Source organism: Hylobates moloch, unplaced genomic scaffold (genome assembly GCF_009828535.3).
Source record: "Hylobates moloch isolate HMO894 unplaced genomic scaffold, HMol_V3 SCAFFOLD_1, whole genome shotgun sequence".
Taxonomy (NCBI): domain Eukaryota; kingdom Metazoa; phylum Chordata; class Mammalia; order Primates; family Hylobatidae; genus Hylobates; species Hylobates moloch.
The window spans coordinates 155,096,759-155,122,364 of NW_026652276.1; the positions used below are offsets into that span (position 1 = coordinate 155,096,759).

A 25,606-nucleotide genomic window follows, 5' to 3' on the forward strand; every position below is an offset into this window, starting at 1 on the left:
TTTCTTTTTTTTTTTTTTTTTTTTTTGAGACGGAGTCTCGCTCTGTTGCCCAGGCTGGAGTGCAGTGGCACCATCTCAGCTCACTGCAACCTCCACCTCCTGGGTTCATGCCATTCTCCTGCCTCAGCCTCCCGAGTAGCTGGGACTACAGGTGCCTGCCACCATGCCCAGCTAATTTTCTTTTTATATATTTTTAGTAGAGACTGGGTTTCACCGTGTTAGCCAGGGTGGTCTTGATTTCCTGACCTCGTGATCCGCCCACCTCGGCCTCCCAAAGTGCTGGGACTACAGGCGTGAGCCACTGCACCCGGCGCATGGTTTGCATTTCTTTTATCCAGTCTTACCTATGGTTTATTAATTTCATACACTTAATTTTTCCCTTTTACTCAGATTGCCTGAATTAATTATTCTGTCCTATTGGGATATATGTATTTTTATAAGTTACTTCAAAATCTTTCTGGAAGGCAATGAGATATAAATACATACATACTAAAAATAAAATAAAATCTCTTCCTTCAATGCCAAGCTTAGAAGCAATTTCCTCATGAAGCCTTTTTAACTTCCCATCTGTCAGAAATATTTGCCTGGTCCTTTGTACTCCTGTGGCTCTGTTGATATCTTCTTAACAGCATTCCAATTCACAGACTTGTATTTCGGCTACGCATGCCTGCGTCCAGCTCTTCTGACTTAATTGTAAGCATTTTTAAATTTCATCTTTAATTCCCCTTCATACTTTGCAAATGTCTTTTTACATAGTGCAATTTCTGATAAGAAATTCATAGTCGTTTGAATCATTGCTTCACAATATGTAATATGTCATTTTTCTTAGGCTGCTTTCAAGATTTTTTTCTTTGCCTTTAGTTTTCAGCAGTTTGACTTTGATGAGTCTGGACATGGATTTCTTTGAGCCTATCTTGTTTTAGTTTCACTGAGCTTCATGAATCTGTAGCTGTATGTTTTGCCAAATCAGCACATCTCCAGGTATTATTTCTTCAAATATTGACTTCTACACCACACACTCTCTCCTCTCCTTCTAAAACTCTGATGACATGTGTTAAGCACTTTATGTATTGTCTCATAGATCTTTGAGTCTGTTCACTTTTTATTTCCTTCTATATTTTCTGTTGTTTACATTGGATATCTATTCACCTGTGTTTGAATTCACTGACATTTTTCTCTTTTCTCTCCATTCTGATGTTGAGTCCTTTCAGTTATTTTTTATGTTGTTCATTGTATTTTTCAGTTTTAAAATTTCCAATGATTCATTTTTTAACTGTCTTCTATTTCTCAGTTCAGGCTCTCTGTCTTTCATTTCATTTCAAGAGTATCTGCCATTACTTCTTAGAGAATGGTTATAATACTTCTTAAGTCTTTTTTTGTTAATTCCAACAATTGTATCATCTCAGGGTTTGCATCATTGGCTATATTTCCCCTTGTGTGTTTTTGAGATTTTTCTGTGATTCATATCTTGAGAAACTTTTAATTATATTCTGAACATTTTTAATATTGTGTTATGAGACTCTAGGTATTTTCAATTCTCACAGGAAATGTTAATTTATTGTTGTTGCTGTTATTATTTTAGCAGGTAGTTGACTCTGTTAGGTTCAGGTTACAAAAGCTGATCTATCTGCTGTGAGTTGTGGTTCCAAAATGTTTGGTTTCCAAAGTGTTTGCAATGTTATTCAGATGTAACTTACTTGTAAAAGATCCATATGCCTATCTGAAAACTTGGTGATGATATACCCCCAAATGCAGTTCTCAAAGTCATCAGTATGTTTGTTAAGGTCAAATCTATGCATACACAGCTCAGGGATAAACTCAGGTGATCAAATGCAACTTCATAGGATAGCTTTCTCAAGCCATCTCCTCTCCATGATCTCTCTGAGATATATATATATATTTTTTTTTTTACTCCCAGGGCTCTCATATTGTTTCTCTAAGAATCCAAGGTTTTTGTTTCCTTGCTTTGTCATATATTTCTTGAAGTAGCATCTGCCTCCAGGGCTCTGTGATAAAGGAATAGAGAGAGAAAAAAGGAGTAGGAATCCCCCATGCTTTGGGAACATAGTTTCTCTAGTCAGAGAAAAGATGTCTCCTCCACTGGAGTTTTAATTACCTTCCACTGCCACTGAATTGCCAGAGGACTGGGATGGAAATGATTAACAGAATTTTTTTTTTTTTTTTTTTGAGATAGAGTCTCATTCTGTTACCCAGGCTGGAGTGCAGTGGTATGAAGTTGGCTCACTGCAACCTCCGCCTCCCGCATTCAAGCGATTCTCATGCCTCAGCCTCCCTAGTAGCTGGGACTACAGGCATGCACCACTATGCTCAGCTAATTTTTTGTATTTTTAGTACAGATGGGTTTTCACCATGTTAGCCAGGATGGTCTTAGACTCCTGAGCTCAGGCAATCCGCTTGCCTTGGCCTCCCAAAGTGCTAGGATTACCTGCGCAAACCACCCACCGTGTCTGGCCTGATTAACAGAATATTATTTTTCCCATTCACTCTGATCTGTAGGGCCCTTCTTTCCTATTTTTGTACCAGTAGGACAGGGTTTTTCTTGGCACTTTCTATCTGTACCTGGTATACAATTCCAGTTTTTGGTCTGCTTTTAAGTCCAGGCCAGGAGATGCAAAAGTAGAGAAAAAAACTAAAAACTAAAAACTCATCACTGGTTTGATGGCACTTCATGTTCTGGTTTTCTTCCCCAATTTGCCTTTTATTATTTTCTTTTCAGCAACTTCAAATATCTGCTGCGTGTGTTCTGCCCAGGGTTTATAGTTGCATTCAGTGGGAAAGATAGAGTGAAGAGTGATTATTCCTTCTTAACTGAAATTGGAACCCACACCCCCACCCCATTAGATTTTCTTGTTTATGACTATTTTGAGATCTGGCTAAATTCTCTCCATCAGATTGGCATATTATTAGCTAGAACTACTTACGTGCTGACTTGGAGATTTCATAGATTATTCCCCATTTTCATATTCCTTACAAAAATCCTAAATAAGTCTAATAAATGCCCTAAACCTTGAATCTTAAAACATACGCAATTTGAGAAAACATCACTGATATTTTTTCTACTCTTGTGCCCCACATTTAAGCAGTTTGAGACAGCATTTACCATGTTGAGAGAAAATAATTGACAAAAAAAGCTTAGTTGTTTTTACCCACTTGTAAGATTAAGGTTTTAGGTATTTCTATAGGCGAGTAATGATGTGGATGACCACATGAGATTTTCTTTTTTAAATTACATTGTAGGCAAACACATTTTAGGACTTTCCCAAGTAAATTATCTGTTAGTATGAGAGACTTTTAGACTATACGGATGAGGTTAGGTGAATGTCCAAGGTCATGAAGCAAAGAGTTATACAAGCGGGACTGTTCCTACATTTTCTTATTCCTGAAATTGTCATCAGTTCGTTAAGCTTGTTTGCCTAAGGATAAAAGGTTCAGAAAGGAAGAAATACCATGCTTCTGAGGCTTTCTGAAATGTGCAGTGATGAATAAAGGAGCACAGGTGTAAAACAGACAGTAGTCCAATGAGACTCCTTTATATTTTGGCTTTCTTTAGCAGTTCCACACTTAGCAAACACAGCCTAGGGCATCTAAGTGAAGAAGCAACATAAACCATTGTAAGAAGAGATTGTTTTAGTGGTCCTTTCAAAGGCCTATTCAAAGTTGAATATCATGAAAATCCTTTCTATTTCAAATACCATTTAAATGAGCACTTCACATAATATATATTGGAAAATATAATGGAATCTGTTGATCACTTTTTTCCCAGAGTCTATGTGCTTCTATCTTAATTTTTAGTTCAAGAAACAATAGGTATTTTTTAAATTAACTTGGGGATAGAACTATGTTTCTTGACTAGAAGCTACTAAAGCCTAAATATAAACAGTACATGAGAAAAGATAGGAATAGGGCAAATTTGAGAAATTAAAAAATAGCTAGAACTCGCAGTTTTTTGTGATAGGTGGATTTCCTTTTACCTCCTACGTAAATTAACTAATCACAGAACAGAGGACTGGAAACAAATGAGTAAGTTATACAACCTTACCACTCTTTTATTACAGAATCCCAGCCATTTTATTAAAACTTCTGTTTACCAGATTTGTATTTAAAACCCATTCTAGGTTCTACTATTTTAAAAGTTATTTTGAGAAAGTTGGCATCTGCAACTGAAATAGTCAACTTTGCTAGCACTTTAACAGAAATTCAATGTAGTCTGAGGTTAAAAATATTTTTCACTCCTTGAAAATAATGTTTTCTGGGATATCTGTAAGGAAGGAAGGGAAAAACTGCTTAGGAAGATTACTATCCAAAGGGGTAGAAAATAGAAATGAGGGCTGGAATCCACGTTCCTGTCTTTGCTTTTTCAGTGACTTCTGGACTTTGGAGAGTTATTTAATATTTTTCTTGGAATTATTTTCCTAGTCCTAAAACCTGCTACCTACAAGTCACAAAGAAATATTGAATGGCTGTTGAAAATTACTATGTATCATATTTAGTGATATTAAGAAAGCATTAATTAATTTCTGGTATATATTAAGTATCGTTATATTTAATAATACATCTGAATTTTCTTCTTTTTCATAATTTAGACTGAATTCCCTGTAATCTCCAATTATACCCCCCCCAAAAAGTTAAACCCATGTTATTCTACAGTGGGACAATATTTGACATCTTTGAAATTCGACCAAAGTGTTACAGAAAATGTAGCAACATCATTATTGTTTCCTCATTATCATTTACAGTTAAACTGATTATTAAAGGACATTGTTTTATCATATTTAACTTTCATAATTACATAAAAAGAAAATTATGTTAAAACTCATCTAGAATAGATGCACTGAAAATAGTGCTCTGAAATAGTGCAATGAAGGTTATCCACATAGGTACATAACTCTCAAATCTCCCAAGACCCTTGCATTAAATTGTTAAAATTTAAATATCATTAAATAATTCTTAATGTACCAGTTTCATTATCTGGATAGTAGCCTTGTTTTGAAAATGTGAAAAGAATATTATTTTCTAGTTAAAATTTGCACAGCAATTGTAACTGAACACTCGCTGACTTGGTAGATACACCATTTTTAAAGAATCTTAAGTTTCTCTAATGGCTTATTTTACCAGGGTGGGAGACAAAATCAATAGAAGAACATGTGTATTTTTAGTGATGAAAGAAAAAGAGTAACCCATATGTAAACAGTAAGAAAATGCTTTAACAGGTAGGTGTAGATAATTAGTATTTTCCTGATGTGCCTAGAAATTGCATTTTGCCTAATATTTAAATACTATAGCTATCGGTTAAAGAAATAAATACTAGTTTGTTTTTTTGTTGTTGTTGTGGTGAGGTTTTTTTGTTTTGTTTTGTTTTGAGATGGAGTTTCTCTCTTGTTGCCCAGGCTGGTGTGCAATGGCATGATCTCGGCTCACTGCAACCTCTGCCTCCTAGGTTCAAGCGATTCTCCTGCCTCAGCCTCCTGGGTAGCTGAGATTACAGGCGCCTGCCACCACACCCACCTAATCTTTGTATTTTTAGTAGAGACAGGGCTTCACCATATTGGTCAGGCTGGTCTCAAATTCCTGACCTCAGGTGATCTGCCTGCCTCGGCCTCCCACAAAGTGCTGGGATTACAGGCGTGAGTCACTGCGCCTGGCCAGTTTGTTATTTAATAAGCCTAAATGTTGATATTTTGAAGAGATAGAAAATTAATAGTCTTCTGCCCCCTTGAAACATACTGGCATGAGCAGACTGCTGTTCTTGTGAGTATATGTTTTAAGGTGTGAGTGGTAGTGAGACTCCAAAAGCAATTAAATAAAACATAAACTAAAAGCACCTTTTTACCTAAATCTTCATTAGTAAAGGCTTTTGCATAAGTTTACATTTTTAAACATTTATTTTTCCAAAGACTGGCACATTAGTGTTTAGTTGGACATTATTTTGTGCGTTCCTCTGTTACGTATGCATTAATTAGTTTTGTTTACCTGTGCATAATTTTTCCTAATTTTATAACAGTTGTTGTTTTTTTGTAATTGACAACACAATTTACTGCATGTATGCTTTCTCGCCCTCAAACAACAATGTTAAGGTGTAAAGCACCAATCTTTTCATTTCAGATTGGTTAAAAAAAAGGATTGATTGTGACTAATTTCCAATTAATTTGCAGTAGTTACAGGGGAACAAAACCATTGCACCTACTAATTAAAATTTAAAATATTCCAAGGTGTCATCTTTAGGTGTCTCTGGAATATATAATTTCCATTTTGGTTCATTGCTGGATCTGTAACACCCGTGAGCTTGACAGCTCTATTAATTTAAAGGCTCAGTAATACCTATTAGTACAAAACATGAAAAAAATACCATTAATCATTTATTTTAATTTTGCAGCTCTGTCATTTTCTCAGTATGTTTTAAAATTATGATGACACCATAATGTGCACAAATCGACCTGGATAAAGGGGAAATGGATCATACTACTTTGGAAAGATATTGAAGTACATTATTAGAGCTTAATTAATGCCAAGCTGATTAGATATGATTGCTTTTTGTATAAAAATATTTTAAAGATTTTTTTCTTGTCATAGCATATTTTAAATGTTATCCATCCCAAATGTTATGTTTACAATTAAACTTACATTTTTGTCATTCTTCACTTTAATGCATTCAATTTAAATATTGTTCAATGAATGTAAGTTTTTCTTTTATTCTTTATTTTGAAACCTGAATTAATCTAGTCATTAGTTTCCAATTCAAAAAATTAATTTCATTTTGGCTAGCAGATAGTAATATCTCTCATAATCATATTCTCATGTAGGAACTCCAAACCTATGTTGGACACAATATCTAAAAACATGAAAGGTTAAAAATTAAATGAGAAATATGCCAGATATGTAATACCTTATGTATTTATATTGATGTGACCCAAGCCTGTAAATATGATAAAAATGATAAAACTGTATGTACTTATCAGAATTTTGTCATTAGTTTGCAAGAGGACCAATATTCACATCCAGTTTGAAACTGAATATCTTCCTCTGGAATGTGCAAAATTGGAAATAATCTCCCAGTTGATGGTTATCATCAGAATAATAATGCACAGATTTGATTGCTTTCAGCAGTTAGAAATCTTTCTGCTGGTGGATACAGACTATAGACTCACAAGGTCTGGGCCTGACTATCCTCTCACATTTGCCTTCTGACCTTGCCTTTTCTAACTATTAATTTTCTCTGATCTCTGATTTTGTGTATTAAAATTAGAAAACAAGGCTACCATATTCTAAGCTCTTAATTAAAAGGCAATAATCTGTATTGTTGAAAATTTTAAAGAGTGAGCCTGCTTATCACTAATACAGAACTAGTCCAGTGTTTCACAGGGATCTTCCTGGGATAGAATACTAATTTTAAATAAAAATTTGAACTTAAAGTGCTTAATAAAAATGAACTGACTAGACTATCATAGTTTATTATTTTTATTTCCTTGACTATTCAGAAGACAGTTGCACATATTTCTTTGGAGGAGACTTAAAAAACTCAAAGACTTTTTTTTTCTTTTAATTATACTTTAAGTTCCAGGATACATGTGCAGAATGTACAGGTTTGTTACATAGGTATACATGTGTCATGGTGGTTTGTTACACCCATCAACTCGTCATCTACCTTAGGTATTTCTCCTAATGCTATCCCTCCCCTTGCGCCCCATCCCCCAGCAGGCCCTGGTGTGTGATGTTCCACTCCCTGTGTCTATATGTTCTCATTGTTCGATTCCCAGTTATGAGTGAGAACATGTGCTGTTTGATTTTCTGTTCCTGTGTTAGTTTGCTGATAATGATAGTTTCCAGCTTCATCCATGTCCCTGCAAAGACATGAACTCATCCTTTTTTATGGCTACATAGTATTACATGGTGTATATGTGCCACATTTTCTTTATCCAGTCTATCATTGATGGACATGTGTGTTGGTTCCAAGTCTTTGCTATTGTGAATAGTGCTGCAATAAACATACATGTACATCTGTCTTTTTTTTTTTTTTTTTAATACTTCAGGGTTTTAGGGTACATGTGCACAATGTGCAGGTTTGTTACATATGTATCCATGTGCCATGTTGATTTCCTGCACCCATTAACTCGTCATTTAGCATTAGATGTATCTCCTAATGCTGTCCCTCCCCCCTCCCCCCACCCCACAACAGTCCCCGGAGTGTGATGTTCTCCTTCCTGTGTCCATGAGTTCTCATTGTTCAATTCCCACCTATGAGTGAGAACATGCGGTGTTTGGTTTTTTGTCCTTGCGATAGTTTACTGAGAATGATGTTTTCCAGTTTCATCCATGTCCCTACAAAGGACACGAACTCATCATTTTTTATGGCTGCATAGTATTCCATGGTGTATACGTGCCACATTTTCTTAATCCACATCTGTCTTTATAGTAGAATGATTTATAATTCTTTGGGTATATACACCCAGTAATGGGATTGCTGGGTCAAATGGTATTTCTGGTTCTAGATCCTTGAGGAATCGCCACACTGTCTTCCACAATGGTTGAACTAATTTACACTCCCACCAGCAGTGTAAAAGTGTTCCTATTTCTCCACATCCTCTCCAGCATCTGTCATTTCCTGACTTTTTAATGAGCACCTTTCTAACTGTCGTGAGATGTTAGCTCATTGTAGTTTTTGATTTGCATTTCTCTAATGACCAGTGATGATAAGCTTTTTTTCATATGTGTGTTGGCTGCATAAATGTCTTGAGAAGTGTCTGCTCATATCCTTTGCCCACTTTTTGATGGGTTTTTTTTTTCTTGTAGATTTGTTTAAGTTCCTTGTTCCATTGGTCTATATATCTGTTTTGGTACCAGTACCATGCTGTTTTGGTTATTGTAGCCTTGTAGTATTGTGTGAAGTCAGGCAGCGTGATGCCTCCAGCTTTGTTCTTTTTGCTTAGGATTGTCTTGGCTATACGGGCTTTTTGGATCCATATGAAATTTACAGTAGTTTTTTCTAATTCTGTGAAGAAAGTCAATGGTAGCTTGATGGGACTAGCATCGAATCTATAAACTACTTTAGGCAGTATGGCCATTTTCATATTGATTCTTCCTATCCATGAGCATGGAATGTTTTTCTATTTGTGTCCTCTCTTATTTCCTTGAGCAGTTGAGCAGTGGTTTGTAGTTCTCCTTGAAGAGGTCCTTCGCATCCCTTGTAAGTTGTATTCCTAGATATTTTATTCTCTTTGTAGCAATTGTGAATAGGAGTTGGCTCTCTGTTTGTCTATTATTGGTGTATAGGAATGCTTGTGATTCTTGCACATTGATTTTTTTATCCTGAGACTTTGCTGAAGTTGTTTATCAGCTTAAGGAGTTTTCGGGCTGAGATAATGGGGTTTTCTAAATATACAATCATGTCATCTGCAAACAGAGACAATTTGACTTCCTCTCTTCCTATCTGAATACCTTTTATTTCTTTCTCTTGCCTGATTCTCCTGGCCAGAACTTCCAATACTATGTTGAATAGGAGTGGTGAGAGAGGATATCTTTGACTTGTGCCAGTTTTCAAAGGGAATGCTTCCAGTTTTTGCCCATTCAGTATATTGGCTGTGGGTTTGTCATAAATAGCTCTTATTATTTTGAAAAACTCAAAGACTTATATTATATCATATCATTCTCATGACAAATCTGTGAGGTGAACAAAATGGCTATTATAAAACATGATTTTTAAATCCATAAATATAATTTACAACTCTTTTATCCAAGCCAAGTCAAGAATATCAGTGATTGGCCAGGCGCAGTGGCTCCTGCGTGTAATTCCAGCACTCTGAGAGGCCAAGGCAGGTAGATCACACAAGATCAGGAGTTCAAGAACAGCCTGGCCAACATGTGAAACCCCATCTCTACTAAAAATACAAAAAATTAGCTGGGTGTGGTGGTGGGTGCCTGTAATTCCAGCTACTCAGGAGGCTAAGGCAGAAGAATCACTGGAACCCAGGAGACGGAGGTTGCAATGAGCCAAGATGTCGCCACTGCACTCCATCCTGGGTGGCAAGAGCAAGACTCCGTCTCAAAAAAAAAAAAAATGAGTATCAGTGATTCATTTATTCATTCTTTCAACAAACATTTATTGAATTCCATCTCTATGAAGCTGCTGACATTTTGTCCTACTGTTACAATGGAGAGAAAACAATACAAAGTGAACCGAAAAAAGACATGATCTCTGAACTCAGTGCAGGTACACATAACTCAAATAGTCCCACAAATATAAAATTTCAATAATGATATAAGGTCTGTGAAGGAAAGTTCATGATCCTTTGAACTGTGATACTACAGTACTGTGGTACTATTGTACTGTGACAGGGTATAATAGAGGTGTTTGATCTCGTTGTAGGAGGTCCAGGAAAGCTTTCAAAGAAACTCAAAATTGACCTGAAAACTAAAAGAGGAGGAGGATATAACTAGGCCCCAAAGAGAGGGAAGAGTGTCTTATGCAGAGAAAACAGCACAGTGTGGGAAGGAACATGGTGTGTACAGGGTTCAGAAGGAAGACATGAAAGAAGAGAGGCAGTGTGGGATGAGGCATACGGTCCTCCAGTGGGAGCAGAGCAGCAGGACCTGGGAGCCCTCTGGAGAAATGTTTAGCTTTAATTTAAGGGTAATGTGGAAGTAAAGAGAGGTTTCAACAGGAAAGTGATGTGAGTAGATGTGCACGGTGACAAGATGATTCTAGGTGGGGAATTAATTGGTGGGAGAGGCAATGACCATTTAGAAGAATTATATAATTGTTCAGGCCTTAGAACATGGTAGTAAAAAGGAAAAAAATTTCAAGATATACAAAAAATATTTGAGGGATGAAAATGATTAGATTCAATAATAGATGATTGGTTATAGGAGGTAAGGAAAAGAAGGTGTCAAGGATGATCTGGATTTCTGGATCATTTTGAACAACTGAATAAATGATGAAACGATACCTTGAACCAGGAGGACCTGGAAAAACAATCAGTTTCCTCTCTAGTCCAATACTATTTCAACTGAATTTTTCTCCCTATTCAATACCTTAAGCACATTGTTAGAAATATCAATTATCATAACACCAAGCAATGGCAATTTTTTGTGGATAAGTTATCAAAATTGAACATCTGTATCCAATTGTATTACCATGATGTAGTTTTAACGTTGAGGAGAAAGTCTTTCAGATCAGTGCTATGATGCTCCAAATAGCCAAGGTTACGGCAGAGTCTAGAAATTGGGCCATTAAAGAAGTTTCTTCTTCTAATAAGACAGTGTGAGCTTATTGGACTCCCTTGGTTAAACAAACAAACAAACAAAAATAATTATGCTCTCTGATGGTTAGTAAATGCCCCATATTAATTTTTTTCTAATCTTTCTTTTGGGTAAAATTGGTGTCTGGCATGTGGCAGGATTGCTACCAGGTGCCACAGGGAGAAGGCAGATGGCCATAATATGCCATTTCCCAATGCCACCCAAGGAACACAGAAAGCTGTGTTGTCTCAAATAGAAGAGGGGTTAGCAAAATGTGTTTCCACGGGCCTAAATATAGTAACACTAAAAATAATAACATTTATTAAGCATGTATATGACATGCATAGCCTTATTTGGTATTTGTAGTGGTCTCTCAAAGTAGATGCTGTTGTTATATTACCTTAGCAAACAGAGACTGAAGGTCAAAACTGAGATTCTTTGGTCAGGGTTTTATAGCTGCCAGTGACTAATCTGGGAAATAAATCCTTGCCTCATGTCCTGGGTCTATGTCCTTAACACCATTACTACATGGAAAAGGCCGTATAGAAAATTTTAGTTGAAATATTACTCAGTAAGAAAAGTCAAGTCACAAGCTGTAAATATTCTCTAGTTAGGAAAAGAAGTGTTTTTGTATTGTTTTGTTATGTTTTTATGTTTTTGACTTCTATTTTCCATGTGACCAAAGATTTGGAGATACTCTGAGAAAAGATAAACAGTTACTGCTTTAAAATTGTGAGGATCATTTCTCTGTAGAGACATGGAAATAATAAAAATGCTTTTAAAATGTCTTTGACCTTCCTTGGCAACTAACTTAGAGCCACAAAAATATTTTGGAATGAAGAATACAATTTATATGTTAAAAGAGATTTCAAATCCAGGTATGAATATTTCCCATGCAATGTGGCCAAACAGTCCATCACTTTCAGGAATTTTCCATACATATTTAAACTTCCTGTGAATTTCATTGGCAAGTAAACCTCCCAACCCTATTTTTTAAGGATTTTAAGTTTTCACAATGATTTCTCTGAATTTGATGTTAGATCAAAGACTTTAACATTAAACTTGGAAATTATCATTCCAGAAAATAATGGCTAGAATCATAAAAAAAAAACTGGCAAAAGGATTTTAGAAAATTGTTATGTTTCATTGCTTTGCTTTTTTGGCAGTTATGGACCTGAAAAATTTAGCATGTACTTTATTCCCGCTGTCATATGGCTCAGCTACACACATGAATTCAAAATGGTTTCCATTATTAGAAGGAGACAATCTTATTCCAGAATCAAGCTAAGTAACTTATAATGTTCCAGATAATTGCTAAATTAAGCTCTACTCACAGATATTTTATGGCATTTATTTTGCTCTGAAAACCCCATTCATTTTTAAGGTAGCTGAATAAATTCAGTGATAATAAACTCTTAAAGAGATGAAGCAGGGAGAAAATTTTTGGCTAGGTACAGGGTGAATATTTAACAGGAAAAATGCTACCTGCTGAGGTATGTTTGAAGAACCATAATATTATTAAGCCCACTCTGGTGCAAAGCAATGAGAATTAATTAAAAAGAGAATGCATTTAAGCCAAATTTGATCAGTTGGTATATTATCAAAATTGAGGAATGTTAGTATACATTCTAATTCAGAATTTTCACAGAGCAATTTCTGAATGGTGGCACTTAGTATAATAAAGATACGCCAAAGAAAATTGTTTCCACTTTTATCCATCTTTTAGCTATTGACCCAATAAATCATGATTTTAAATTAAAATTATTTCTATCACCTTATGCCTCATAATTCTAAATTTAATTTTCAGTGTTTGACTTAATTATATCAAGGGTCAGCAAATTATGGCCTGTGAGCCAAATCTGACCAGCTGCCTGTTTTTGTGTAGCCAAAGAGTTAAGAATAGTTTTCATATTTTTAAATGGCTGAAAAAATTCAGAGAGGAGTAATATTTCCTAATGTGAAAATTATATGGAATTAAAATTATAGTTTTTAGACATAGAGTTTATTGGAACATGGCAACATTAATTTATTTACATATAGCCCAAAACTGCCTTTGCTGTATAAGGGCAGTGTTGAGTAGTTCAGAGACCACAAAGCCTAAATCATTTATTATCTAATCCTTTACAGAACATGTTTGCCAACCCCTGAAGCAATATGAATGACTACTTAAATATCATTCAATAGATCACTCTCTAATATAATAATTCTATATTTAGAATTAAGTTAAATAATTTAACAGCTTATATGATGGACATATAGACCATTGTACCAAACCGAGGCATGCCTCACCTTATTTCATGTAGTTTGAAGGTTTCACCCTAATTAATGGAAGACTGCCTAATTAATAGGCACTCTGAGGATTGGAAATGTTTATATGATAGCACTTCTTTCGGTTTTTCTCCTACCTCTCTGTTTGTATTCTCCTGCTGCACTCTTAAATGGCAGCATTCCCCAGTTACAAAGTCTAACATCTGCTCTTCATATTTGCCCCACTGGTCTTCAGTAATTTCTTCTCAATTGCTGACATTGTTATAAGATGATCAAACCCAAATCTATCTCAAGACCTGTTCTCCCTTCTGAACACCACATCCACGGACCCAAAAGATACTGAGCATCTCCTTCAGAATGTCACCCTCAACAGTGGGTTCACCAACTTCCTGGTTTTTACCCCTACCAAAAATGCTTCTCTTTTCTATAAAAAGCATCACTGCACACATTACGAAGAGCAAAAGCATGGAAATTGCAGTAAAATCTTCCTCTTTTTCCAGTGCCCCACACATCCACTTACCTATCATATCCTGTACTTCTGCCTCCTCAATATCTCTTAAATCTACCTCCACTCTGTTCCCATTGGCACTGCTCTGACTAAAGTCTATTTCACTTCTTTTCTGGATTACTACATTAACCTTCCATTTGATCTCCATGCCTCTGGTATGACACCAGCCCCTAATCTCTGCTGTCAGAGTGATGTGACTAAAACTCAGTTTTAATTCTGCCACTGTCCTTCCGCCATGATCTAAATGGCATTTTTTTAATCTTATTGTACCCTGAGAATATCCCTAGTTCAAAGCATATTACAATCTACCATCACATATCTTCTGTCATCATTATACTACAAGCACCTCAGTTAGGTTTAAAATATATATATATATATATATATTTAACTTGCAATCCTCCACACTAAAATAAAGTAGGCTGGTACCTAGTACATTAACAATAAAGGTAATTAAAGTTGAGTAAGTTAGGACATTTGTTTTCATGTGTTTTGGGGGTGTAGAAAAGGGGACTTTCATTCATTCATTTATTCAGTTGGTCAGTCAGTCAACAGATTCTTATTGGTCTTGCCACTTAAGAAGAGAAGTAAAATGACAAATAGGCTAGGGCTTCTGAAATTTAAAAGCACAGAGGAATCACTTAGCATTCTTGTTAGAAAGCAGAATCTGAATCAGAAGATCTGGTGATGGGACCGGGGGAGTCTGCATTTCTAACAATGATGACAGTGTTCCTAGCCTGTGGACCACATTTGGAGAACTAAAACACTAGAGTGCAGGAGAATCACCTGCAGAGGGATTTTTGAAAAGTATTTAGAAGTTGGTACCAAAATAGTATATGCACATGTAACAAAAAAATGCAGAATGTATAGACTTGCAAGAAAAATAGCCATCCTGTGTCCTTTTTTCTGTGTCAACAGATCTTCTCATCAGATGCTACCACTTTGATTCTTGGACTATTTCTTCTGATTATTTACTCCATATCTGGAAATATGCTTTGTTGTTTTTTTTTATGGATTAGTTTTAGGTATATTCTACTTACTTAGTGCTATAGAAAGGTGGTTTCTAACACTCTTGCATTACTGTATTTACCTCTATTACTAATAGTTAACATTTACTGAGTGCTTTTTTTTTGTACCAGGTAACAGTCTAAGCATTTCGTGTACATTGATTCATTTAGTCCTTACAAGAAACCAATGAGACACTATATGAAAAGCTCTACAGTATTGATGAGAGAAATGAATCGTAGTAACTTGCTCAAAGTCCCTAGATAGGAAATGGTGGGCCCAGGCAGCCATTAAACTGTTCTGCTTCTGAGAAGTATATAATAATTTTATTTAAATCAATAAAAAATATATAATCATTGAGACTATAAAAATATTGTCAACTGCAGAACCAAGTACTGACCCACAATCACATTTTCTTTCCTGTAAAGCTTTAGAATTTCTTTCTTCTCTCTGCAAAGTGATCCTTATAATAGTTCTCATTTTTCTTAAAAAAAAAAAAAAAAGACAAAACTCTACCATATCAATTTATCTATCATTCACACTCCTTTTGTTTATATGCCAGAAGCCCTTCCCTTTAGGTTTCTGTCTAGCTGTCTTGCAAATCTGTCATCCTGAATCTGAGTTGAATCCTTTGTTTTTTGACTCGTCTTCTTAGCTCACTCATTTACTTTGCTAGAGAACACCCCAAATATGTTATAAAGGGTATGTAAGAGGCAAATTCTCTAGATACTTTTGTGACTGAAAATGTCTTCATTCTACCCTTGCAGTTAATCAATACATTGACTAAGTATAGAGTTCTCAGATAAAATTAACTTTTCCTCTGGGGTTTGAAGGTGTTTCTTCATTGTCTTCTAGCACTAATGTTTTTGAAAAGCCTGATGCCATGCTGATTTTTATTTTTCTGTAAGTGACCTATTTTTTTTTTCTCTCTGAGGACATTTAGAATCTTCTTTTTATCCCTTCACTTTGAAATTTTACAATAATGTGTGATTTAAGCTGGGCAGGACAGGGATAGAAATTTGATTGGCAAAAAAGAGAGGGAATGCTCTCTAGGGCAATAACTAGCACAAAGGTGCAGAGGTGGGAATTACCAAGGAGGGCCCAGGAGATTGGAGAGTCAACTATCAAACCCAGCTCTTGCATTTACCCACTTGAGTGATGTTATGCAGGTAGCAGAACCCTTTTAAGTCTCTTTGTCCTTCAGTGTAAAATAAGGATGTTGACAGCTACCTCCCAGAGTTGTTAGGAGGCCAAAATTAGATATTATAAAAGTAAAATTATTTTTAAAATAATTTCAATAGCAGGTACAAGAATTCCTGAAAGAAAATAGATCCACCTCTGTTCTAAACTTATCAGAATGCTTCAATAAATGCTTATGGAAAGGATGTTGAGCAGTTGTTCAGATAACAAAAGAAAGAGAAATGCTACTTTTCATAATAAAGGGTTTGGAAATATTTGATGCTGGAAGACAGGGAAGCAAGAAAGAAATCACCAATGAGCTGAACCAAATACTGTCTGGAAAACTACTCAGGGAAGACCCATCTCTCTTCCCTCTGATTTTAGTTGGGCTGAAGAAAGTCTTTGAAGAGAACACAAATATCTGGGGAATAAACATTATTTGCTATGTGCTGTGAGCTATAAATACCCTCTTCTATCCCTTTTATGAAATTCTACTTCAGTTTTGCACTCTTCTCTAATATTTTTTATGGGAGTGGACTTTGAGGGCAACTCAAAGAGGTGGGTGAAATAGGTGGCAACTGAATAACATGTGTAAAACACTTAGCAAAAAGCTTAGCACACAGTAAGAGCCAGATCAATATTATTTTTATTTGGGCTGTTATTCTTAACATTACAACTGTGAGGTGGAACTATCACAACTATCAAACTATGCAGCCTTACAAATGTAATAGAAATAAGAAGATGAAGACTATGCTTTGTAATCTTTGATTCTGTTACTGGTTTCTGTATGCGCATCCTTATTTCATATTGAATAATTATAAAAGTGAAACTGAACCCACATTTTTCACATTTATAGTTTTGGAAGTGGCCAGTCTTAATTTAAAACAGGAAGACAGAAGTAGAAATAGTCATGGGCAGCGGAAGAACATTTCTCTGCCACTGTTGCTTTTCTAGAAGGGTACATGATAAGGAGAAGGAAGAGTTTTATAGGAGGACACCATTCTGTATCTGATAGAATTTGCCTTCCATGTTGTAAGCAATGCTCTTCTACCTTCATGGAACCATTCCAGTTTCTAGGAGCCCCATCACCACTGTTTATGAGTGCCCAGTATCCTCTTTCAAATAATAATGTCAAAGTCTCTTAGAAACTAAACAACCAAAATCGTGTTGCAAAATGCCTTGTTCACAGCCAGTGCCCCCAAAATATTTGATGTATCAAGGAATAACTGAGAAGTAATTACCTGACTCTTAATAGATTAAGGAGGCACTCAAAGGCCATTTGGTTCATGTCCTCAGATTGCTGAAACTTAATATGTTCTAAAGTCTTTGAGAATAAAATTTTACTCATTGTTATTTCTCTAGTGGATAGAAAATTAAGAATAATAAAAAAAGGAATGTTCAATGTATACAAAACAGACATCAGAGTCATAATTACAGGCCCTGTTAACCCCCCTGTAACCAGGATTTTCCCACATGAGCAACCTGAGTCTGAGGGTTCACTTGAGTGTCTGCAGCTTCCTAGAGCCTACACCTGGAATTTCTGTAACTGTGACACCAACAATCCATGTGGCTTGGAATTATTGTCATAGAATTTTGCTTCTGCCCAAATATACCAAGACATGTAAATATCCAATGAAATAAGGCAGGTGAAGAGTCAGGATTCATAATAGGCATTTATTGAATGCTAGTTTCCTCCATGTGGTCTCCCCTAACAAAGAAGAAAATACAACCAATTGGTTCTCGTTTCCATTAAACAACAGACAAAAAGGATGTGGATTTCATTTTTTGCAGAAATAAAGTTAAAGAAACAGTTGTGTACTTTGACTATAGAAATGATTAAACAAGAAGACAGGTTACATCTAATTTTTAAAATAGTACTGGCCGTTGTTCTGATTAGTGACTGAAAACTAGAACTTGTGTTTTAATTAGTCACATAGATTAAAGGTCCCATTGTGTCAAGAGCACTGAATGAGATACTGTGCTATTTTTTCAAAGGCATAAAATCATGTAATTTCTTTTTTAAAAAAAAAGTTTTTAATATAAGAATAGTCATAATCAAACAAAATTTATATGACCCCCCCCCAAAAAAAAAAAACACAGAGAAGAAGCTAAGTCTTATAGATAATAATTATGTGACATTTTGGCTATGCTTTGTCATAAATTGATACTAACATATATATATATAAATGGCTAGGAAGATATATTTCTTTCATAGTCTTAACAACTATTTGGAAATAATGATCTAATTTCCCAAAATGCCCTAATATTATTATACTCTGTAAAGCATTTAGTCCAGAAATCATGAACCAGAAATCTCAACCTTCTTACTTTAGCTCTTAATGTTCTATTTGAATCTAAGGTCATCATGTAAGTAATATGTGATAACTGCTTTTCCAGTACTCATTTAAAAATGACATTTGTGCATAAAATGATTTTCATTTTCAATGTTAAAAAATAGTGCCTTTCTGCTTAGCCTCCCATTTCAGCTTCTGTAACACTATTCAATGTGCTTGTTCAATTTATCTTTCCTGCTAGACTATAATTTCGTGGGGGCAGAGCTTGTATATTGTCTATTTATTCAAAGTTCCTGATACAGTGTCTGAAGCATAGTATGGGGCTGAACAAATTTTGTGAAATGAATAAATGATGAATGATGCAGTATTAGATCCTGTCTACAGCTAGAATTTCGGAGGAGTTTAAAACTCAATGACATAAGGTACAGTATAATCTAATGCTGACTTACTGAGAGAAAATCTGGTATAGATCATTTTCACTCTACATAGTTAAGTGCATTCTGGTGTCTCAACTATCTAACTATCAACTCCCTAGTTCACAAGATAACAAAAATAAGATGAAGTCAGATATCCATAGAGTTTGAGGCTGGGTTAGCCTTAGTGGCCTTTTACAGGTGCAATTTATTTTTGCAGGAAAGAGAACACTGAATCCCTCCAGAATAGCCTGATTCCAGCAGACTTAAATAAAGTTGTTCATTCTTTCAAGGTTTTTCACATACTTCTGTCTTTCTAGACTGTGAAGTAAATTTCCATTTCCCAAAAGCCCCACTGCAGATTTTAATGATCCTGTCCACGTGATATACATTTTTTGTTTCATTGCTATTAGTGAATGACAAGTGAAGGATATTCATTTTAACTTGAAAATGTCAGGTATGCACTTTAAGAGATATATTTTTTGCAGCTTTTAATGAGGTGGTGTTTCTTTTTGAAAGAAATACTCATCTCTGATGCGAATGCTGTGCAGGTGACAACTGATATTTAATAAGCGATGGTTCTTGTATTAGTCGCAGTTCGCTAAAGAAAATGTCTCAGATTGCTTTTGAAAAACTCTTAGCGTCACTAGCCCAAAGGCAAGATGTGACCTTTTTATTACATAATGAGAATCATTTATTATCTTACAATGTATCTTAAAGTCACAGACAAAATGCCACTTTGATAATTGCTTTCAATTAGCTTTGAGCATAGCATATATTCATAAAATGTCTTCTCTAATTTAGAGTTGAATTAGAGAAAATTGCAGACATAATCTACTTTAAGGTTGTCTCATTTAAGGTGATTCGTAGTTTTATATCAAAGAAATCAAAACGAGTAGCTTTAGAACAGTCTCTCAACGTGTTTTAAGCAGGCTTTTCAATATTTGATTCTATTATATTACCAATTAATTAACAAATTAGAAAGCTAGTTCATCATTTCTGACCTTTTATGCATGTTAACTTTTAACTTTCATTTCTAATGACTGTTTTGAAATTAAGCCTGCAGTTCATGTTGAAAGAGAGAAACAATCTGATTAGCAAGATAAATAAGGCTTGCCTTGGTACCAAGTACATCTTGATATTGGGCTATAACTAGGACTCTGGAAACTACAGTGGTGCATTCTTTCCTGACTTCAATAAATAATACGTAACTAATGGTCAAGAAATAATACTGAATAATCATGTAACCTAAGCAAGCAGTTCTGGAATATTACTACAAGTGAGCTTAGAGGTAACATACTATTTAAAATGCGACTTCAGATAATTTTTAAAATTATCATCCTGAGTATTGGGATATTATTTAAGTACATATCCCTATCTCCCTTAAAAACATTTTTGAAATAATAGAAACTCTGAAATTATATTTTACACTTGTGGTGTTTCAGTCACTCATGAAATATTATTAACCTTAACAGAGAGTTTCACAAATTGGTATTGTATCTGGAGATTACTCTACTCTCTCTCTCTCTCTCTTTCTCTCTCTTTTTTTCTAGATAAAAATTACACACAAGAACCAAGCCCCAATGCTGATGGGCCCTCCTCCAAAAACCGGTTTATTCTGCTCCCTCGTCAAAAGGACAAGAAACCGAAGCAAGGAATAATCCTGTATTGTTTCATTCTTAGAAATTGAATTAGCGTAATTGGGCCATGGAACACATATGCTGGAAATCTTTCTTTGAACCATTTCAAGTCTCCTGCTCATGCAAAATCATGGAAGTGGTTTAACAGTTTTTGTTACTAAGCTAATGTAAAATTCAGCTATTAGAAAATTTATTGTCTCAGTTTTTATAGGCATCTTTGCATGAAGAAAGCAGAAGTTTACCCGAAGTGATACTGCATATTTTTGTTGCATGCATTCCCATAGATTTTTAAATCTCCCACCCATCTCTCTTCCTCAATTTCCATTTACTAACCTGTGAGAAAAACCTGTGAAACATGAAAAAGGAAATACCATGGGAAACGTAATTCTCAGTGTGATTCCAATTATTACGAAGCACTAATCAGTAACGCTACAATGATCATAATTGCAGATTGCTATACGTTTCCCTTTTAGAATCAGTGTATCAATGACCTATGACTTGAGGAGAAACTTTTAATTCAAAGATTTTATTAAATAGTTGACTACAATACCTTGCTATATATACATAGTTTTTCTTCAACATCTTAACTCTTCTGAGCGGAAATAAAAATATCAGGTATAAGGTTTTCTTGTGCTGAAAAATAGAACACGGTTTTCATTTTGTTTAGTTTTCTGTTTAATTCCAGAAATAAGTGAAAACATGTTACTTGACAGTCAAGTGTGGTAATATGGCAAGCCTTGTTCCTTTCTGCATGAGAATCTAGGAGAGAATTCATAACCACACCAATAACAAAACAGATGTTTTAAACTATGTGCCTAATCAATGTGTTTCCCACCAAAGATTCAGAAAAAGATGCTTGAGAGAAATGGGTTAATGCACAATTAATTAAGCATTGTGGAGCAAATTTATGGTTCCTGTGATTAATTTTGTGATAACTAAAATGCTGGAGAGTGAGTTACCCATTAATTATGATTAAAATTCTCACCTTTCACAGACAATAAGCCAGACAACACAATCAAAGCTCAATAGATGATTTCTTGCTTTTTTTAGTCATTTATAAATATAGGTGTAATTTTTCATGGATCAGTTAAGTACACTTGAAGGAAATAAATTATTCTATCAGTTTCTTTCTAGTATAAATGGGTACCTGTAATAATACTGAGCTCTTGGAAGTGAATCATGCATGCAATTAGCTCCCTCCTCCTCACCTACTCCACTCCCATCTTTATGACATTTCAAATGTTTATTTGGAAACAACAGCCTAGATCACTGTTGAAGGTGTTCATGGCATAGTTGGAGTCTCTGATTGTTTAAAGAAATCATGGAACAGTACTTTTCTTTTAGTGTTTCATTAAGCCTATGATGTAAAATGAAATGCTTCTGAGCAGTCTTGTAATATTGTTCATTCATATTGACCTGCATCTCATCATTGCATGTTTTATGTTTTCAAACATGCCATAAGGAAAACGAGTGCTTGAACTGCATGATTTATTAGTTTCTCTCCACTCTGCATTAAAGTGCTAATGATTTATCAGTTCTATTTTGTTATTGATTCATTCATCTTTGAATAACAAATAGCATTTAGTGATTCTGTTGAACACAATCCTGTGCATGGATTTATGGATTTCAAGTGAAATTGCTGTAATTTTAGTTCTTTGGTTTGAAAACTCAACTGAATGCCGTTATATCAAATAGCTGCTCTCAAGCAATGTGCTATAATGGAAGATTACGTACAAAGTGTATTCTTTTAGTGTTCCTGGAACACTGGATGGTAAATATCAATCAACAATAAGCTTAATTACTTTAAAAATAAAAGCTTTTGAATGAAATTAAGACATAATTTAGCATTCCCAGGAAAATTATGATTACAATTGCAAATTTAGTACAGCAATCACTTGCCCTGGTATAATAAAAAAATTAAAAAGTTGTTTGGCAGAACAGTAATCTAGACCAAAAGAAATCTCAAAACAGTAACAAGTACATTACTGACATAATGTTACATAACACACACATTGATTTTTTTGTATCTATGGTTACAGGTAATAAATATTTTCACATGAATTGACAAAATTTTCTACAATGGGCAGGCAGGCTTTGTGTCAAAAACGTATTTTGAAGCCACAAATTATTTTATGTTCACTACAACATCCAATTACGTCTTGGCTACCTTTTATAGTATATAGTTTGAAGGCAGCAACAGTTTGTGAATCATTCTTAACAATCTGTGCGGTAGAAAGCTGTTGGATAGACAGTGGGATGAGACAAATTAAACAACCTGCTTGTAGGATTTCAATAATTGAAATAATGGGACGCAGCTTCACTTCAATGTAGCTGTATAACTACAATTAGTGCTAATAGTGGTTACATTTTCAGTCAGATGGATTCTTTGGTACCAATAATAAATGTTCAAATATGAATCCAATTTGACTTTTCTCAACTCATTTTCTAAATACACTGATGTACTTGCCCCTTCAAGTATACTGCCCCTGGGGTTTGGAAAGTAGTTTTTAAAAACGTAACTTGATGGGTTTGAAATCAGAGAAGATATTCTCATCAGTTTTATGACAGCTTCATATGAAAAGTATATAGTTTAAGGAAAATTCTATAGTATATTAAAATATTGAATGATGAATGTTAGCTTTACAAGATGGAAACTTCTATGTGTGCAGATAAATTTTCAGCTATTGAGTCGCCCTCTTTTAATATAGGAAACAAAGTTTTAAGTGGATGAAACTCTTAAATGTAAATTAATGCTGGACTTAACAGCAGTCAGAAACAAAGAGGGAAAACAGACATGCACTCTGCTAAACATTGCTAGGCACTGAGTTGATGAGATTCCAGAGAGAGATTTCAGAGTAAACCTTGATATCCACACTTCTAAGAAATAGGAAGGGAGGTATCTACATAGAACCAGAAAGTTTAAAAGACATAAATTTATTTTTTCCACTTCCATGTGTACACCATGTATTTCAGGTGAAAATGCTGGTCAATTTATTGTGGTGGAAGGAGATATCTTGTAGGAAGTTTAAAAATGAACATTTTAAAACCGTTTTTATTTTATGTAAAACAGGTTCATGTGATCATAGCCAGAATAAAACAAAAGGCTCAGATGTTTAGCGTAGTCTACTGCAGACAGAAATTTAAATCCACTGAGGGCTAATGAATCACATACGTGTCTCCACATTTTATTTTGTTTTTGTTTTTTAGATGTATGGGAAGTAGTTGCAATTTTTCAGGGAAGAATATGTTTTGAATCTCACACTGTATTCTCCTTGAATGAGACAAGATTTTGAGATCATTCTTTTCCTTTTTGTGTCAATGTTAGTTTGTTGTTCATTGGTTATAAAAAGGAAAATGTGGCCAGGCGCAATGGCTCATGCCTGTAATCCCAGCACTTTGGGAGACCGAGGCAGGCAGATCACAAGGTCAGGAGTTCGAGACCAGCCTGGCCAATATGGTGAAACCCCGTCTCTACTAAAAATACAAAAATTAGCCAGGCATGGTGGCGCATGCCTGTAATCCCAGCTACTCTGGAGGCTGAGGCAGAAGAATCGCTTGAAACCGGGAGGCTGCGGTTGCTGTGAGCCAAGATTGCACCACTGCACTCCAGCCTGGGTGACAGAGCCAGACTCTGTCTCAAAAAAAAAAAAAGGAAAATGTACTTTTCATGGCACATATAACCCCCAAAGGATTATTCAATACCGAATAATTAAATAATAATTGAATAATATTGAATCATATTCTCCGTTATTATTCAAATAACTGAATAATATCTCTATTAAAAGATTAAACCCTTGTAACATATATTAAAGCTGTAAACTTTAAGAAAATAAATAAATAAAACCCTGTAAAAGAGCTTTTATTTTGTGAGAGGCAGAAATCACCACTTAAAACTCCCAATTAAATTCTGCTGTATTTAAATAAAGTTTGAGTAAACTCACATTTGAGAGATTCTGTATAACCTTATTGTGTTTAAAAACATGGAACTCATTGAATTATAGTACCTTAATTATTTTCTCAGAAATGATATATACAATATCCTGCTTTTTGAAATAAAAATGTTAACCACTCAGTTCAGTGTCATTTCTTACTGCCATTTTGGACAGATTTTTTCTCTTAAATGAACTCCTCCAGCAGCTCAACAATCCATCTACCCCACTGAATATATCCACTAGGGATATGAGGCCAGACACCTTACCTTTTGTCAGGGAGTAATTAGGGACTGAATTATAGGCAATTAAGAACCAAATTATTCCAATCTGTGGTGCTTTGGGCCCCAAGTTGCTGCTGTGCATATTATTCCAGCAATTTTAGATTCCAAGTAAGCCAACAACCTGAATGATGTAACTGTGGGAACTCAAGTTGAATTTTCTGGATGAAACCAATTTCTTATTTTATTTTGTGTAACAGACTTCAACAAATATCTCTTGGGCATTGACTAGGTTAAACATATTATGCAAAGGGGCTGCAGCAATTAAAAGATGTTTAAGGAAACAATTTCTTCTCTAAACACCTTTGAATCTTTTAGAAGAATTAAGTAAATAGATGACCATATTACACAATCGGATAAGGGAAGAATGAAGGTAAGTAAAATATGATACGACATATTCAAAGGAGGAAAAGATGATTTGGTGAATAAATTTGAAAAGGCCTTTAGAGAAAGTAAATCTGCAAGTGACTTTTTGAAAAGCTAAAACTTTACATGAGGAAAGAAGTCAAATTAAGGAAATTCATAATAAGAGAAGGCGAATGGGAGCAGGGAAACAGAAAACAAGTCCTAAATTCTTCACTGACTCATCTCATAAAAAAGGGAATTTACAGATGAATGATTTGGATAATGCTTATACTTAAAACTATTAGCTCAACAAGGAACAAGAGAAGAAGAAAGTACAAGAGGCAAGGAAGCAAGTAAGAGAGGGAAGGAGAAAGAATAACACAAACCTCTCAAATTAGAAAATTAATTTTACATTCTGGAAGAGAAAAAAATGAAAAAATAAATAATTCCCAGGTGTTTTGGCTTGAAAACTCTGAAAGCCATATCTGCCCATT

General features: G+C 34.9%; 1 protein-coding gene across 12 annotated transcripts in view; it reads left to right on the forward strand.

Moving 5' to 3' along the window:
• Positions 1 to 24,629, forward strand: part of DGKB (diacylglycerol kinase beta) — a 755,291-nt gene extending 730,662 nt beyond the window's left edge. For all 12 annotated transcript variants that reach the window (XM_032760162.1, XM_032760169.1, XM_032760230.1 and 9 more), the window contains one exon: positions 20,471 to 24,629. In XM_032760162.1, the coding sequence (XP_032616053.1) occupies positions 20,471 to 20,578 (108 nt within the window). In that variant the 3' untranslated portion in view covers positions 20,579 to 24,629. The remainder of the gene's footprint in view (positions 1 to 20,470) is intronic.
• The last annotated feature ends 977 nt before the right edge of the window (positions 24,630 to 25,606 follow it).